This window comes from Prionailurus viverrinus, chromosome B1 (assembly GCF_022837055.1).
Source record: "Prionailurus viverrinus isolate Anna chromosome B1, UM_Priviv_1.0, whole genome shotgun sequence".
Lineage (NCBI taxonomy): Eukaryota > Metazoa > Chordata > Mammalia > Carnivora > Felidae > Prionailurus > Prionailurus viverrinus.
Window position 1 is genome coordinate 161,313,468 of NC_062564.1, and position 19,606 is coordinate 161,333,073.

General features: G+C 36.1%; 1 protein-coding gene across 4 annotated transcripts in view; it reads right to left on the reverse strand.

The window, feature by feature from the left end:
• The window catches only part of CEP135 (centrosomal protein 135), a 75,884-nt gene that overhangs the window by 41,256 nt on the left and 15,022 nt on the right, over positions 1-19,606 (reverse strand). For 3 of the 4 annotated variants that reach the window (XM_047856707.1, XM_047856706.1, XM_047856709.1), the window contains 7 exons: positions 18,080-18,208; positions 16,229-16,444; positions 12,800-12,865; positions 10,328-10,466; positions 7,029-7,252; positions 2,101-2,253; positions 1,190-1,342 (listed from right to left, as the gene is read on the reverse strand). In XM_047856707.1, the coding sequence (XP_047712663.1) occupies positions 1,190-1,342; positions 2,101-2,253; positions 7,029-7,252; positions 10,328-10,466; positions 12,800-12,865; positions 16,229-16,444; positions 18,080-18,208 (1,080 nt within the window). The remainder of the gene's footprint in view (positions 1-1,189; positions 1,343-2,100; positions 2,254-7,028; positions 7,253-10,327; positions 10,467-12,799; positions 12,866-16,228; positions 16,445-18,079; positions 18,209-19,606) is intronic. The other variant, XM_047856708.1, reaches the window with a different exon arrangement.

The window sequence follows — 19,606 nt, forward strand, 5'->3', positions numbered from 1 at the left end:
AGATGCCTGAAATTATTAGCTATCAAGGAAATGCAAATCAAGACCACAATGGATACTACTTCATACCCACCAGCATGATGATAATAAAGAAGACAGATAATAACATGTGTTGGTGAGGATGTGGAGAAATTAGAACTCTTATACAGTGCTGGTGGGAATATAAATGTTACAGTTGCTTTGGAAAACAGCCTGGCAGTTGCTCAAATGGTTATGGTTATCATATGAACCTAGGTATATACTCAAGATTAAATGAAAACCCATATAAACAAAAAGCTGTACATGGATGTTCACAGCATCATTATTCATAATAGCCAAAAAATAGAAACCACACAAATGGAAATTAAAATGTTGTCTGTCTATCCATACAATGGAATATTATTCCACAATAAAAAGGAATAAAGTATTAAAACATATATATGCTACATGAATGAACTTGAAAACATTATGCAAAGTGAGAGAAACCAGAAGATAAAAACCACATACTGAATGATTCAATTGATATGAAATGTTCAGAGTAGGCAAATCCACAGGGACAGAAAGTAGCTTAGTGGTTACCTAGGCCCAAAGAGGCTGGGGGGAAATGGAGAATGGCTGCTAAGGGGTTACAGTTTCTTTTCGAAAATGCTCTAAAATGGACTGTGGTGATAGGCTTAACAAGTTTGTGAATATACAAAACCACTGAATTTTACATTTTAAATGGGTAAACTGAATGGCATGTGACTATCTCAATAAAGCTGTTTTAACAACAACAAAAAGATAATGTCCCTCCACCTGAGGAACTTCCTATTGAGATCAGAGGTCAGTAATTTTCTATAAAGAACCAGATAATAAATATTTTAGGCTTTGTGGGCCAGTTTCTGTGGCAAATACTCATCTGTGCCACTGCAGCACAATAGAAACCACACAGAATACTATGGTAAATGAATGAGCGTGGTATTCCACTAACGTTGACCAATGATGAAATTTGAATTTCATAGTTTTTGTGTGTCATGAAATACTCTTTTTATAGGACTTAAAAATGTAAAAACCATTCTTAGCACATGGTCATACAAAAATACAATGGTCTGGATTTGGCTCATGTGTCATTGTTTGCCAACCCCCTAAATAAATAATCACTTTACAGGAAAATATCTATAAAGACCTCCTTTTTCTCCATAAATTTCAAAAATAAGTCGATCTTATTACTTACTTTTAACTTTTCTTTTAAAGCTTCTTTTTCTGCCATAATCCTTCTTAAGTCAGATAATGCAAGTTCTTTTTCTTTTTCCATAAGACTAATAATATTATGGGAGGCTGTGGTTTGGGTGGATTCTTGTCTTAGGGCACGTAACTGTTCCTGAGCCTTAAAGAATTAAAAGGTATAAATAAAAAATGCTTTGGATATGCTCCCATGTAAAAAAAAAAAAAAACAAAGGCAAACTAAACACATGCTACTTTGCTCTCTTGCCAAATCTAAACAAAATGAGTAAAAGGTATTAAAATAGTAACAACAATAAAAAAAACCCAAAAAGACAAAGAGATTAAGGGGAAATGCAAGCTACAGAATTTTGGAAACCAGACAGCAGATGGACAATTAGTAATTAAGTAAGCAGACCCAAGAAAGCTGAAATCCAAGCCACGTGGAAAGCCCAGAAATCAATCAATTTGCAACTGCAGATTCTAAAAAAGCTTCAGAAGTAAAAACAGCTTTTTCAACTTGACCTTTTAACTTACATGCCCTTCTCCCTCTCTCAAAGTAGCAGTGGAATTTCATGGGAAATTGATATGGAACAAATATATCCAAATCATGGGTGCTACCCACTGTTTGACAGACTATTAACATGTCTGAATCCCAAGGATAAACTTGGCTCAGAATCAGGCTAAGACCTGTTCTAGGTAATTTTAGAAGAGACTATCTAACAGACCTGACACATAGACTAGAGAAGGAGAATAAATATGAAAGAATAATAGAAATCTCTGCTTTAGGAACAGGATGATAATAATAGATAATTCTAATTATGAAGAAATATCACAAGGTCCATATATTATAGTAATTTAAAAGATTTACACTGGTTCCCTTAAGCTATTCTATAGAATCTGTTGGCTTAATCAATTTCTTACTTCATTATATAAGACACTTAGTTTATCTCTTTCTGCTGTCAACAATTTAACATTGGACTGTATATCCTCCATATGTCTTTCAAATCTTTCCAGCATACGCTGAAGTTCATCTCTTTCTCTTGTGATCAGATGAACTTCTGAGTTGTAATCACCCTGAAACATAATTTAAAAACAGAAGTTATCACTTGTTATAATTATCACCATATGGTTGTCACAGGATGCTGGTAATGACAGTGACTGAATAATGCTAACAGATAAAAGAACACAATTTTTTATCTAAAATGAGAACAGAAGATGAGCGTGCAGGCAGTATTGGGGCAAATCTCCTGGCCTTCAAATGCCTAGGAAGGGACTTCACTGCCAATGATACCACTTGATCAGATCCCATCAGATGCTTCAACTGTCCTTCTCCCGGAGTTGTTTATAATAGTAGTAACTAGGAACTTGTTAGATATGCAAGTTCTGTGGGCCTACCCCAGACAGACTGAATCAGAAACTGTGGGCACTGGGCCCAGTAACTATGGCTCATCAAGCCCTCCAGGTGATTATGCATGCTAACTAACTGTTGGCAACCACTAGTTTACAACCCACTCCAGGGGAGGGACTAGGAGGGTATGTGTGTGCCTATTACCCACTGCAAGTTAACTATTACAGCCTAGCACATCCCCCAGTGTCTTTTTTGTTTGTTTGTTTGTTTTGTTTTTTTTACTGAATGTAAGATCAATTTCCCAGCCACACCAACCACCCCACCTGTCCCAGCCCCAACCTATGTGAGGTCTATTTTTGCAATGAGATAAATATAAATATTTCTACCGAGGAGTATACATTAAGGATGATGTTCACCAAATAAGCAACTACTTCTAACATTTCTAAAACAGGATTATGCCTATTATTCTAGTCCAATGCAAAAGACCCACTATCTTCACTATTGTGGAAAATAAAGGTGATAAATGTCGACCTGGGATCTAAGATATCTTAGCATTTAGGTACTAATTGCAGAAGCCCCACATAGGGATAATCTGATAATCAGGTACACTGGAAAGCATTCTGATCTATGTCACTCACTATCTACCGTGCACATAACCATGTCCAATGTAGACTTGGTATCTGTAAGTACCCCTAACCTGCCACTTGGAAATAAGTTATCCTTTTGGTTAAACAAGCAAAATCAAGGGATAATGGATGAGATTAACTATCTGGACACTTAAAAGACAAGACATTTTACAGGACAAAAGCAGATTAGGGTTTGAGGGCTTAATTAAGGCTTAGATAAGTATAAGAGAAACTCTGTAACCTAACCATATCTACATAAAAATATCTTACAGAAAGGAGGTAGTTTACATAGATTTTAAAAAAGGAGAACTCTGTGAATAAAGATTGACAGTTCTGCAGATGTGGTCATTGAGCACTAGAACGAAGCAGAGCTGAGCCTTGTATTGTCCCACTGCACTAGAGCCACAGATGGGGTCACGGCCAACAAAATTCAGCAGGCTAGGGCAAAAGCCCAGAAGTGAGGGGCTCACTCTGCATATCTCTCTGAGCTCTGGGCTTGGCAAAAGTGTTGCTGCTCATCCAGCTTCTCTCCCAAAGCTCAGGTGAAGATCTGGGGTGGGGTAGGAGCTGGGGGTCTGGTTATAAAGAAAGTTGGGACATTAAAAAAAAAAAGATTTTTATTACTGTCTTGGTCTCAGCTTAATGGTAACTTTCTCTAAGGAATCTTCTGATTCTCCAATCTAAAATTTTTTATTTATTTATATTATTTTTATTTTAGAGAGAGAGACAGTATGAGCAGGGGAGAGGTGCAGAGGGAGAAAGAGAGAGAATCTTAAGCAGGCTCTACGCTCAGCATGGAGGCCAACATGGAGGCTTAATCCCACAACCCTGGGATCATGACCTCAGCTGAAATGAAGAGTCAGTCAGAGTCTCAACTGACTAGGCCATCCAAGTGCCCCTCCAATCTAATTTAGATCTCCCTGTATGTATTCTCAGACCATTATGAAACCTTCTTGTATCTTTTCTTCACTAACACTATAAATGAGCTTATAAAGTTATTAATATGATTATGTGTTTAAAGTACATCTTTACCATTAAAATGTAAGCTCTGTGAAGGACATAGTAGGTATCTGGTTTTACTCACCATAACTTCAGTGCCTACCATGGTACCAGGTAAAATGTATAAATTCTCTAACATTAGTGACTGGCCTTCTCCTCCTCCGACAAATTTTTTATTTAAATTCTAATTAGTTAACATATGGTGTAATACAGGTTTCAGGAGTAGAATTCAGTGATTCATCACTTACATGTGACACCCCGTGCACATCACAAGTGCCCTCCTTAATACCCATCACCCATTTAGCCCATTTCCCATCCACTTCCTTCCATCAACCCTCACTTTGTTCTCTATTGTTAAGAGTCTTTTATGGTTTGCTTCCCTCTCCTTTTTTCCCCTTCCCATATATTCATCTGTTTTATTCCCTAACTTCCACATATGAGTGAAATCATATGGTATTTGTCTTTCTCTGACTTATTTCACTTAGCATAATACACTCTAGCTCCATCCATGTTGTTGCAAATGGCAAGATTTCATTCTTTTTGATGGCCGAGTAATATTCCTGTGTGTGTGTGTGTGTGTGTGTGTGTGTGTGTGTGTGCGCGCGCGCGCACGCGTGTATACATCTTTATCCACTCATTTGACTGGCCTTCTTAAGCAGGAACTCTAGCTCTTTTCTAAATATATCCTGTATGGACATAAATATGCAGGTATTTATATTTGTGTTCATAAATGTTAATAACGCCCTTATACCACTCCATCATTCCTCACACACATACACAAGCTCATACACACACATGCAAAATACTAAATGCTACAAGCATAGGAATTATGTCTTCTTTATCTCATGTCCAGTGTTTAATTCATAGTTGGCACTCAGTATGTGTCTGCTCAACTGAACCGAACTTTGTATCTAGACCTGATGTACTTCCCCACTTTGTAAAGGAGGAAACAGGGGTTCCATGAAGTGAGGGAACTTATCCAAGGTCATAAAGACAGTCTGTAGAGTTGTAACTTCTATCAGGCCTCCAACTCTAAAGCCCTTTCTACCACCAATATACTCAAAACTCACAATTGGAACCATAGTGAGTACAAGGTGAGAGGAGGCAGTGCCCACCCTGCAGACAGCAGAGAATCAACAGGTGTATTTTTGACAAAGATCACTGATATTAAAAATAGCAATTTTTTCCCAAGTTACTACAATCCCAAGAAACTGTGCCTAACAGTGAGCCATAAAGCAGGAGTTGAAAACTCAAAGCTTGTACCAAATCCAGCTTTAGTGAGGTCCTTGTTGTTTGCCATGTAGTTTCTAAACATGTTGAAAACACCCAAGTTGAGGTGCAGATGCACAGAACTGTGCATCACAACTGTTTTATCCTCCTCCCATTTTACTCACATACACACCCACAATTCCCTACCATTCTTGCAACTTATTAGAATTCCAAAATGCTCTGAATACTCTACTTTAGAAAATGAATTCTTTATCTGAGTCAGTTAACACTAGAATATTTTAAGAAAGTAAGTTGAAGGTGATAAAAGTCTCTCCTAAACGAGTATCTCTTGTTTTTCAATTGTGAATCCCTATCAAGGAGTTAATTAAATCAAATAATTATGTTAAAAGCCTTCAGATATTTTCCTACTCAGTTTTATTTAATAAATGCTTGATTAAACTAATCAACCATTTTGCAGGAAGATTCTCCTACATAATGAAGGTGATCAATTCACTGATTTATTTTTTCTGAGTCCTAAGTATAAATGGGGCTTAAAAAGCAACTCAGTAAACACATAAATTAACTTACAGTGTTTTCCCACCAGTTCCCTCTACTTGTACCAGATAACATAGAATAGTGTTTCTACTAACACCAGTAAATCAAATTCAGCCATTAGCCAATAAGGTTAAAAAACAGAGTCTAATCATAAAACAACCTAAAACCATTCAACAACAGACACAGGATCTTCAAGAAAAAGATGATGAAACAAGTAAATTCAGCCAAGTCTGAATTTTTTTAACCTATTATCTTCATGTATATGTCACAGTGACTTGATATTTTTAAACATTTGTAATGAAATGTTTTGAGTTTTAACTTTAACCCCAACTTCCCCTAATTTTATCTAGTGTGTAAATAATGTTAGAATCATAAGCCTCCAGGACTCCTATAGCTCTAAAGCTTAAAAAACAAACAAACAAAAAAAAAAATGAAGAATTCAAATTATACTCATGAAACACTGAAAATAACTGAGACCTAAAAGAGAGATACACAATTTTAACCTCTCATGAAACATGGTTAACTTTACCTAGTTTTAGACTAGCAACTTGTAAATGTGGTTGTAGTAGACAAATGGGATGATCTGCCCCACACTTATTCCCACCCTCTACCTTGTCCTGCTACATGGTTAACATGGAAGATGTCTGGTGTGTACAACGTGACCCACCTTCCTGACTGGTCCAAGGCTGGGAATAGTATGAAGCCATGTTGTCTGCCATGTGGACAAAGCCACTTTGCTTTGAGAAAGAAAATGCAGCTGATAACAAGAGTAAAGGATAGAAAGAAAGGAAATGTCCAGTAGCATGAATTACTGGTTCCAGTTTCTGGAAGCCCAGATGTCCATGCACTTACCCTACACCCTTAATGAACTATTCAATCTTTCCTTAATTTCCAAAAATCAGTACATTATACTTTGTTCTTAAATAGTTTTCCTAATAAATGCAGTGTCCCTACAGGATATAGGTCATGTAAGAAAATAAGAATCAAAATTAAGAAAAACTTTTAAAAAGCAAGTGTGAATAAAGTTATATTTAATACAATAATAACACCAGAAAAGCTGGCTCATAAAAATTCACTCTTGCCTATTAATCATCTTTAAAAAGAGGTATTACCTTTTCTAGTGTTTTAAATATTGGAATTTTTTCACGTGTAGAATGATTTGTAGAACAAGATCTTCGCTGTATTATATGTTGGAGTCTTTCCAGCTCTTTCTTATAAAAATCTCGTTCTTCTTCTATACCTTTCAGAAATGTATCTAAACGAGAGGGTGACTTGTCTCGACGTTTTATTCCGTGTTCTAGCCTCATCCTTTCAACTTCCAGAGTAAGTTCTCTTTCTGTAAGTTCAAGTAGTTAAATATTAAAACAGTGTTGGATATAAATTGTACAATTAGCCAAATAAATTATTTGAATAAGTTTTAGAATACAAGCTACTAAAAATCATTAATCTTTGTATATCACCTGGTGCTCATCATGACAAGTGCACTCCTTAATCGTCATCACCTATTTCACCCATTCTCCAACCCACCTCCTCTCTGGTAACCATCAGTTTGTTTCTTTTTTCTTTCTTTAAAGATTTTACTTTTAAGTAATCTCTACACCCAACATGGCAATTGAACTCACAACCTCAAGATCAAGAGTTGCATGCTCTTCTGACTGAGCCACTCAGGCACCCCAAGAGTCTGTTTCTTGGTTTGCCTCTCTTTTTCCCTTTGCTCATTTGTTTTATTTCTTAAATTCCACATATGAATGAAATCATATGGTATTTGTTTTTCTGACTTATTTCACTTAATACTCTCTAGCTCCACCCATGTTGTTGTAAACAGCAAGATTTCATTCTTTTTTATGGCTAATATTCCATTGTATAGATATACCACCTCGTCTTCATCCATTCACCAGTCGATGGACATTTGGGTTCTGTCCATAATTTGGTTATTATAGTAATGCTGCTATAAACATCGGGGTACATGTATCCCTTTGAGTATTTTTGTATTCTCTGGGTAAATACTTAGTAGTGTGATTGCTGGATTATAAGGTAGTTCTATTTTTAACCATTGAGGAAACTCCATACTATTTTCCAGTGGCTGTACCAATTTGCATTCCCACCAACAGTGCAAGAAGATTCCCCTTTCTCCACATCCTCGCCAGCCCCCGTTGTTTCTTGTGTTGTTGATTTCAGCTATTCTGACAGGTGTGAGATGATATCTCATTGTAGTTTTGATTTGCATTTTCTTGATGGTAAGTGATGATGAGCATCTTTTTTCTTTTTTTAAAAGTTTATTTGAGAGAAAGAGACAGAGAGAAGAGTGCATACACATGGGGGGGGGGGGCAGAGATAAGAGAGAGAGAGAATCCCAAGCAGGCTCCACAATGTCAGTGCAGAACCTGATGTGGAGCTCAAACCCATGAACCATGAGATCATGTCCTAAGCCAAAGTCAGACAGACACTTAACCGACTGAGCCACCCAGGCACTCCTGATGAGCATCTTTTCATGTGTCTGTCTGCCATCTGTATGTCTTCTTTGGAAAAATGTCTATTCCTGTCTTCTACCCACTTTTTAACTGGATTATTTGGTTTTTGGGTGTTGAGTTTTGTCAATTCTTAATATATTTTGAATACTAACTCTATCAGATATGTCATTTGCAAATATCTTCTATTCCACAGGTTGCCTTTTAGTTTTGTTGACTGTTTCCTTTGCTATGCAGAAGCTTTTTATTTTGATGTAATCCCAATAGTTTATTTTTTCTTTTGCTTCGCTTGCCTCAGGAGACATATCAGGGTGAGCATGTTTAAATGCCAATGGACAAAAACAGAACAAACTAAAATTATGGAAAGGAGACTATTAATATGCAAAGTTTTAAAATTAGAGATCCAGAGAACAGATGGAGGCAGTGGCCTTTCCTAAGAGGGACATACTTCCACAGTAACATGAGGGAAGATAATGACAGACAGTTTAAGATCTGGGGACAGAAAACTGACAGAAGGCTTCCCTGATGGCTTCCATTCTCTTAGGGAACCTGAAGATTGCCTACTCAAAATGGGAAGTGGAATGAGAGTCACAGCCTTATTGAGAATTGAAAACATTTGAAATGTTCTCTGCAGAGAGTAGGAAATCAAGTGGTAAGAAATACAGAGTGAGATTTCCATACATCATTGAGTGCGCAGCTGAGATTCAGGACCATCTAATTTACAGTGCTAGTGATGCGTCTGGTGCATACACATGCAGTGGTTAACTGTTCATGTGTAAATGTGTAGAGGGTAAATATTTTGGTTGACTTGTGCCTGGATTTTTGGCAGGGGGGGTGCATTCACAACAGAGAAATAGGGGGTTTCATGTATTCGAAAGATCACACTGAAATGACAGGTCATGGCTAGCTATAAAAGAAAGTAAACTGCAAACTTCTGTATATAGATCTAAGCACTTTAATGTATTAACCCATTTAATCCTCACAACAATCTTTTGGGTAGGTACCATCATTAACACCACAGACAGGGAAACTAAGGCATAGAGAGGTTAAGTAATGTGCTCAAGGCTTACAGCCAGTAAGGAGAGAAGGGGTCAAATAGATTACCCACTTGGATGCTAAAGAGCCTAGGATATAGCCTCTTCTTAATATAGCACACTGGCTTTCTTTTACTTTCCAAGACACATGGAGTTTGAGGGCATCAGGCTTCTGCTCTTGCCATTCCTTCTGCCTGGGAAACTCTGCCCCAAATTTTCATCTGGCTGGTGTCTTGTCTCTGAGACCTTGGGCCAGTCAATTTCTAGCATATCTCCCCCTATTTTATTACCCCTTATCATCTCAAACTGGCTTTTTCATTTATGTGCTACTAACAAAGGCTCCACAAGAGCAGGAACCTTGTATATTTTGTTCACTACGATCATATACCCAGTACCTGAAACAGCCTGGCACACAACAAGCTCATAAACATTTTGAATGAATGGGTGAGTGGATGAATTCTTAGGTGTTTCCTAAACCAACTCATTTAGTGCTGTTACCCTACTGAGAGAGAGAGAGGGAGAGAAAGAGAATGAATGTGTTCTTTCAAGTGATACAAGTATATTTCCTTATAAAGATTCTGCCCTTCAATTTTTCACTATTTCAGAAGTTTTCCTCTTAGTCTTAATTAATTCTATAATCTGCCTCAAAGAAGGACATACTTCTACTGGAAAATATTCAAGCAGGGTTCCTTGTGCCAACTAGTCAAAAATATAAAAGAATCCTGTAAGGTTGTTGAGGGACAGAGATTTTTCACTGTATTTACAGCACTTAGTATGGTTTCTGGTATATAACAAGCACTCCACAAATATTCATTGAATGAATGAAAGAAAGATAATCTACTAAGAAAAAATAATGCCTCAGGAGGAAATCACAATCACTTTTTAAGTTATTAACATTTTATATTTTACCTGTAACTGCAAAACTTTCCATTTTTTTGTTAAGTCTTTGCTTTTCTTGTTCAAGCTGATGAACAACAGTTTCCAGGTCTGATTTTATAAGGAGTTCATCACTCAGTCTCTCCTTTTCTTTATGGCATAAGTTTAATTCCTGCAAAATTTAATACTATAATTAAGATTTCTAACAACCTTATAAAATATCATAGCACTTAAAATAAATATTTAGTAGTACCTTAAATTAAGAGTAACTGACATACACACAGACACACATTTTCAGTTAGTCAAGTATACGGTTTCAACTAGAGTTAATTGTCAATTGTAGCTAAAAGGATCATAAAACCCAAATGTCAATAGTGCTCCTTTCTGAGAGTTATTAAATTTTGTTTTCATTTGCTCAGTATACTGTCCTACTTTTTAAAATGAATAAAAAGTTTTAAAACGTTATTTTTAAAGGAAGGCAGAACAAAGACACAGTGCTCTAAGACTATCATATGTCTCAGTAATTATGCTGGTCATTCTCTTTGCCTCATCTGCACAGTGGGGATAAGATCAGTACTTGGACACCAAAGATTCACTTGTGAGGATGGAACTAAGGCTATGAAGCACTCTGCACAGTGTCTAGCACATGGAAAATGCTTAATAAATGTTAGCTATTAATTTCATTAATATTTACCTTAAAAATATATAATATAGCACTAATGGAAAAAATAAAAAAGGTCAGAAAATAACTACAGCATCTTACTGTCAGCCAATACTACTGAAACTTGGTCAGAATTCTCAGACAAGCATTATGAACCACATTTGACTGTTTATAGTGTATATACAACAGTAGTGAACAAAAGCAAAAATCTCTGCATGACACTGTTAGTAAAAAATCACCAAAACATCTACTTTCTGTTTATTGACTTCATGGGAGAATTTCACAGTATCTTTGAGATTCAAGAGTAGACAACATCTAGCAGGTTTAGTTAATTCAATTATTCAGTATTGACTTAAATACCTGTAGTTGAATAAAAAGGAAGCCACTGCGATTCACAGTGAGCACATAAAAATCAACAAGTATTCAAGCACCTACAATGTGCCAGCATATCACAATGGCTCCATGGGGGGTGGGGTGGGAGGGGAGTTTCATTTTCTAATTTGCTTTAAGCCACCAGAACATTGCTGCTACACTGTATATATGAGAAATATGTGTCTGTATGTATATATACGTGTGTGTGTGTGTATATGTATATACATATGTATACGTGTGTATATATACATATACACACGTATACATATAAAAGAGTATATAGAATGAAAAAACTTGGATTAGTCTCAGTTTCTAATCTTAGCAGAAACTCATCCCATTTAATGGCTATTTAAAAAAATCCCCAATCATCTTTTGGGTGACCACCCAGGACCTTCCACCTGTAAGCAAGACATTCTTTCAGTTCTGGACTACAGAACTTTATGCTATTTCTGGGTTTATGCTGGGATGATTACTACTTTTTTCATTTGAAGACTATCAGAACAAATAATATCTAGGAAAATGGTTTATAATACTAAACAAAGCTTTTTAAAAGAGGACTGAGTGTTTTTGTTTAAAATTTTATTTTTAAGTAATCTCTGCACCCAAACCAGGGCTCAAACTCATAGCCCCACAATCAAGAGTCGCATGCTCCACTGACTGAGCCAGCCAGGCACCCCAAGACTGAGTACTTTAATAAAAGTCAACAATGTTTAAAGTAATTATCAATTTCTAGTCTTTAAATTTTTTTTTTTCAACGTTTTTTATTTATTTTTGGGACAGAGAGAGACAGAGCATGAACGGGGGAGGGGCAGAGAGAGAGGGAGACACAGAATCGGAAACAGGCTCCAGGCTCTGAGCCATCAGCCCAGAGCCCGACGCGGGGCTCGAACTCATGGACCGCGAGATCGTGACCTGGCTGAAGTCGGACGCTTAACCGACTGCGCCACCCAGGCGCCCCTCAATTTCTAGTCTTAATATTACTAAACTGACAAGTCCTGAAGTAGTTAAAAGAGTATTCCTAATAGGTTTTCCAAATTTGAATTTAACTTGCAATCTACTATATATGAAATTAAAGAATTACAAAAATATAAACAAAATTAAATATATCCATTCAAAAGAATATGACTCAGCCATAAAAAGGAAGTACTTGTTACAAGCATGAACCTTGAAAACACTGTGCTAACTGAAGGAAGCCAAACACAAATGGCCATATATTGTATGATTCCACTTATATAAACTGTCCAGAATAGGCAAATCTATAGAAATAGAGGTAGATTCGTAGTTACCAGAGGCTGAACAGAGGAAAATGGGAGTGACTGCTAATGGATATGACATTTCTTTTTGGAGTGATGAAAATGTTGTTACTAGAGTGAATATAATGTGTAAATTACATGTCAATTAAAAAATATATGCAATATAAAGCACACAAATTTTATTACCAAAAGTTCTGGCAATTCAACATAACTACTTACCAGTTGAAGTTTTGCCATTGTTTCTTCAAGATCCCGCATTTCAGAAAGCTTTCTTTTAATCTCTTTCTAGGAATAAAAAACTTACTAAGTACAGACCTGAAAGTCAAGAATACTTATCACTAAGTCACACTGCAAATAAGACCGTCATTTTTCAAGTAGTCATCCTTCTCACCAGGGAGATTTAGCTGTTTGTTGTTGTTTTGTTTTAAAGTTTATTTATTTTGAGAGAGAGAGAGAAAGAGAGAGAGAGAGAGAGAGAGAGAGAGAGAGAATTCCAAGCTGACTCCACGCTGTCAGCACAGCACAGCGTCTGACACAGGGCTTTTATCTCACTAATCATGAGATCACTTGAGCCAAAATCAAGAGTCAGAGGCTTAACCGACTGAACCACTCCATGTGCCCAGAGGCTTTAGCTGTTTTACTTTTTTTTTTAATTTTTTTAACGTTTATTTATTTTTGAGAGACAGAGAGAGGGTGAGCAGGGGAGGGGCAGAGAGAGAGGGAGACAGAGAATCCGAAGCAGGCTCCAGACTCTGAGCTGTCAGCACAGAGCCTGATGCAGGACTCAAACCCGTGAACCAAACTGAGATCATGACCTGAGACAAAGTAGGACGTTTAACTGACTGAGCTACCCAGGCGCCCCGAGGCTCTAGCCCTTTTAAGCCTCAATTTCAGTGAAGAGGAGACAACATTCAGGCTTCTCTTTAATTTCTTGGTATCCTGAATGCTTACAGGGAGCTATTTATAACATCTAAAACAAGACGACCACTTAAAAAATATTTTGCCTACATGCTTGTAGGGTCTTCCTTGAACCGTAATTTTTGGGTTCTTTTATGGCACCATCATTTCCTAATTTTCCTATCTTTCCACCTGCAACTACCAACGAGAGCGAGAGCACTGAATGCCAATGTTAAAATATTTTGACCCAAAAGGAATCTTTTGTGAGCCAAGCTATCATTCTTGACCAATGCCAATGGGACCTGAGAAGCTATATTCAGTATGTTGTGTGCATGAGCAGAGAAGATGCAAAAGGAGGTAGAAAGAGAGGAATGAGATACAGGACTGTTGCAATGAAACATGAATCACAAAAACAAAATTAAAACTGCACTATATTGTTCATTTTCTAAGTTTATTTTCTTTTAGTAATTTCTATACTCAATGTGGGGCTCAAACTCATGATCTGGAGATCAAGAGTCACGGGCTCTTCTAACTGGGCCAGACAGGAGCCCCTATATTCTTCATTTTCAAGACTCTTTTGGAAATTCTGGGTCCCTTGAGATTTTATAATTTTATAATCTTTTTCTGTTTCCATAAAAAAAAAATGCCATTGGGATTTGGATAGGGATTGTACAGAATCTGTAGATTGCTTTGGGTACTAAGTCCTCCAATCCATGAACATAGGATGTCTTTCTATTTATTTCTGTCTTCTTTGATTCTTTTCAGCAATGTTTTTTACTTTCTCAGGTAAGTTTATTCCTAAGTATTTTATTCTTTCTGATGATATTGCAAATGAGATTATTTTATTAATTTCCTTTTGGATTTTAATTATTGGCATATCAAAACACACCTGATTTTTGTGCGTTTTGTATCCCGAAACTTTGTTGAATTTATTAGTTCAAGTTTTTGTGAAATCTTTAGAATTTTCTACATATAAGATCATGTCACACAGAAACATAATTTTATTTCTTTCTTTCCAATTTGGATGCCTTTTCTTTCTCTTACCTAACTGCTTTGGCTAGTACTACGTTGAACAGAACTGGTGAGAATAGGCATCCTTGCACTGTTCCTGATCCTAGAGGAAAAGCTTCCAATCTTTACCACAGGGTATGACATGAACTGTGGGCTTTTCATATATGGCCTTCATTATGTTGAAGTATGTTCCTTTTAATGTACTAATTAGTGGATATGACACTGCATAAAATTGACTCAGTGATGTAGCGTACTGGTCCTCAAACTAGATCATATACCCATTCCTGAGGTAACATGAAGACTTCCCAAGTATTATGTAAAACTACTGTATACATGTAGTTTTAGTGTATCCATATCTGGATATACAATCCTTTTCAAGAATTATCTACCTGACAACCTGCATGTGATCTAGGTATCTCATGAGTTCTCCTCTCCCACTTTTCCTCTCAACTGTTTTTCTCACACTATTTTTTAAAATTTTATTTATTTATTTTGAGAGATAGAGAACTTACATGCATATGCTCAAGTGGGAAGGGCAGAGAGAGCGAGAGAGCGAGAGAGAGAACCCTAAGCAGGTTCCACATTGCCAGCACAGAGCCCAATGCAGGGCTCGAACTCACAAACTGTGAGATCATGACCTGAGCCAAAACCAAACAGTTGGACACTTAAGTGACTGAACCACCCAGGCACCCTCTCTCCCACTTTTTAAAGCAAAAGGATGCATCTAATATCACACTGTCTCAAAATATGAAAAACTTTTGAAGCATCAGGCAAAAAGATAATCTGAAATTTATAAAAGATACATATTTATTAAGATATGTATTAATAAGACATATCTTATTAAGACATGTATTTCCAATAAAATTTTACTTTTTGATTTAGTATGTATTTATCAACATTTGTTTGTATTTGTCACTCTGATCCATTGATTACTGATAATTATAATGATAGCACCATTCGGAGGAAAATGTTAACACTTTGAACCTTGTAGTCAAAGGACACTTTTAAAAATAAAAAATGTCAATAAATAAAATAAAATATTTCAATTCATGTATTTTTTTATTACAGAGAAGTTTGATAAGGTGATCACGAAAAGATATTCAAGCATAAATATGTTAAAAGAGGATAAAACTGGAGATTTCAAGAAGAAAGGGTCATTTAGATTCTACTAGCTATATTTAAAAGAACAATGTAACAGTTTTAAGAGATCGGTAGGTTGGAAATTACATCCTTTGTATCTATTTAATCTGTTTATTAATTACTATTTTTAAAGATTTTATTTTTAAGTAATCTCTACACCCAATGTGGGGCTTGAACTCACAACCCTGAGATCAAGAGTTGCATGCTCTTCCACTGCACCAGCCAGCTGCCCCCTTTCGTATTTATTTAAACTTAAAGATGAAAAATGTTAGCTACCAACTTAAAATGTGCAAGGATATACACTGTTCAAAAAATACTTTTAAAGGGTTCATGAGCACAAAATGACATAGAGGACAAACTTCCAAAGCTCACTCACAACACAGAGATAAAAGAACAGAGATGAAAATCTTGAAGGAAAAAAGGACAAAGTCTGGAGAGCTAGCCTGAGAAAAAGCATGTTTCAGAAACACACCCAAATTTAGACAGCAGAAAAACCTGAATTACAAAACAACCAAACCAAAAGACCCAATCAGGTATCAAAGGGCTTAAGCTCACTATGTTCTGGAAGAATTAAGAAACGCTCCCACAACCCAGACATACCTTTGCTTCCCCAAGTTCTTTATCAGCAGTCTCAAGCACTTCTTCTTTATGTCTTTCCAACTGCTGTGCTAACTGGTCTATTTCGGTTAATTCTTGGCAGAGTTTTTCATTTTTGTTACTTAAATTAACAACTTCAGTAGTTACGGTTTCCTTGGTTTCCATAAGCTCCTGTATATGCTTCTCCAGGTCTTTATTAGCTTGCTGAAGAAAGTCAACCTAAATTGAATTTGTAATTAACAGGTATATGAATTGGAAAATTATCCTAAATACTCAACTTTCAAAACACTTCAAAATACTCTATTTTTTAAAATACTGAAAATTAAACCAGAGGTATTTTACATTTGCAATCTTACACTGTTGATTCACAAAACTGACAATGTGTGGTTTAACAAAAATATATAGCCATTGGCATTCAACTTTTAAGCATGGAAGGAAAAGTAAAAAATTTGTGTGAACTTTTTCCCAACAGAGAGTTCTACCATTATGACAAGAATATCACTACAATGATAATATCACTCTGGACTGTGCTGTCCAATATAGTAGCCACCAGCACCCACATGTGCATACTGTAGAGCTAGTCCAAACTGAGGTGTGCTATAAATGTAAAACATATGCAAGATTTCAAAGACTTGGTACAAAAAAGAAAAAAAGGAAAATATGTCAACATCAACATTTTACAACAATTACACACTGCAATTATATTTTGGATATACTGAGGTAAATACATTATTAAAATTAATTTCATCTGTTTCTTTTTTATTTTATTTTAATCTGGTTACTAGAAAATTAAAAAACATTTTTTTAATGTTTATTTTTGAGAGACACACAGACAGAATGCAAGCAGAGGAGGGGCAGAGAGAGAGGGAGACCCAGAATCCGAAGCAGGCTCCAGGCTCTGAGCTGTCAGCACAGAGCCTGACATAGGATTCGAACCCACGGACCATGAGATCATGACCTGAGCTGAAGCTGGATGCTTAAACCAACTGAGCCACCCAGGCGCTCCCAGAAAATTTTAAATTACATATGTGGCTCATACCATATTTGTATTGGACAGCACTGCTCTAGGGCTACTATTGATATTCATGACTTACTATTCTGGTTCTGGTCCAGTCAGCAATGACATGTCTAAATTTCTAAAGGTGATGTAACATGCTTTATGGAACTCTCCTGTTCTTTTACTCCTAGGTCAGACACATGGCAAGGGAATCAATTACACGTTTAATTTTTTGGATTTCTTTCTACAAATCTTTTTGATATTATAAAAGAAATACAAAAACTTCGAAAACAAAGAAAATAAAAAAGAATATCTCATCACACAAAGATAAGCTGTTCGTATATTTTAGTGTATTCTCTTCCAGTGTTTTCTCTAAGTTCATACGCACATTTTTAAAAAGCAAACTGAAGATCCCATTGTGTCTACGGTTTATTCTCCTCCTCTAATTTTTTTTTAATGTTTATTTATTTTGAGAGAACGAGAGAGTGTGCTAGCTGGGGAAGGGCAGAGAGAGAGGGAGAGAGAAAGAATCCCAAGCAGGTTCAAACTTACGAACCATGAGATCATGACCTGAGCTAAAATCAAGAGTCAGATGCTTAACCAACTGAGCCACTCAGGTACCCCTATTCTCCTTTTAAATATTTAACATTATGGTGTATATATCTTTCTGCCTCATTAACTATCTTTTTAAAACATGATTTTTCAATAGTTGCATCCTATTTCTGGATAGTTTGGCTCTATCAAATTTTTCCCACTGTATAACTGGTAAACAACTCTGTTACTTTTACAAATCAATGAACTGTTACAAACACTTAACGATTGTATATACTCGGTGAAATGATTATAAATGTCATTACCTGAACATTTAAATGAGCAATAAGCTTTTCATTGGTTTTGTTTCTAGTCTCCAGAGAGAGGACATCAGGGGAACGGCCACTGTCCAATGCAACTGATAGTCGTTCTATCTCTCGTTCTCTTAGCTCAATCTGAAGACATAAAGTCATGCTATAATTTTAAAAAATTTGCTTTAAACTGAAATAATTAACACTGGACACTTACTTGGATATACTTCCATTTCTCTTATGCTTCACAATGTATATAAGAGATTAACACTCATACATGTATCCACACCAATATGGGATTATAAAATGCATATACACAGAGCAAAAATAAACAGAGAAAAATGTCAAAATAAGAATGTCAACAAAGTTTTCATAAGTATTTCTATTGAATAGATTTTTCCTAATGAATTTTAATTTTTTGGTTTTTTCCCCCCCTCCTCCAAGATTAGGCAATATTGATATAAAAAGAAATGACTGAGTACTAGAATGGAGTCTGAGTGACTTCAGTGCCTAGTGGAATAAATGTAGAATAAATGAATAAATGTAGAACAGAAAGAATTACTACTGAAACTCAATATTAAAAAGGATAGGAAGTTGGGGTGAATTTAATTATTATTTAGAAAACAACACACACAAAATCACAGAGATCACTATCAACCATGAAATCACACTTACATGCACGAATTTGGAAAAATGGATGTACACATTTGCAATGTTTTTTCAAAAACACTGAAAGCTAAAACCAAGCACTCAATTCAACAATATTGAGCACAATTCTAGGTATATGAAGATGAATAAAACATGATTTCTAACTTTCAGGAACACAGCTTTACCAAGAAAACTAGCAAGTAAATCAATAATTGCTGTAGTATGTTGTTCAGTGGTAGAATAAATAGATATATGACACCAAAGTGATTAAGGGAATAAACCGATTTACTCTCCATGATATACCCATATGCCTATGGAAATCAGTGAAGGCTTTATCAAATACATATGCCCAAAAAGGTTATAAATTATGCTATGAAGAGAAAGAAGAAAGGAGGAATGTTCCAGGCAGTGACACAGAAACATAAAGCCACATGGTATGATTGAAGGAGCAGAAATGGCTCGGTAAGACTGAATATACAAGGGAACTTATGGTTGGGTCTGAAGAATCAGTCAGGAACTAATTATGATTAAGTACTGAATACTTTGCTAAGGAGAAAGATTGCTCTGCACTAAAAGATGAGTAAGAATAAAATCAGAGGTAGGGAGACCTATTGGAGGAATGAATGAGAGATGAATAAGGTGTAAAATAGAACAGTGAGATGAGCAGAAGAAGTAAGTTTACAAAGTACATAGAAGTGACAGAATTTGGTGAGTGGTATGTGAAGGGAAGAGAAGGAGATCTAGAAAGACTACAGAATGTTGGCTTGGGCAGATGGTGATGCCACCAATGAACATAGAGAATATAGGGGGAAAAAAACAAGAGTTGAGGCAGAAGATAACAAGTTCAGTACCAGGCATATGGTACAAACAGCTTTCATCCAAGTGGAAATGCCC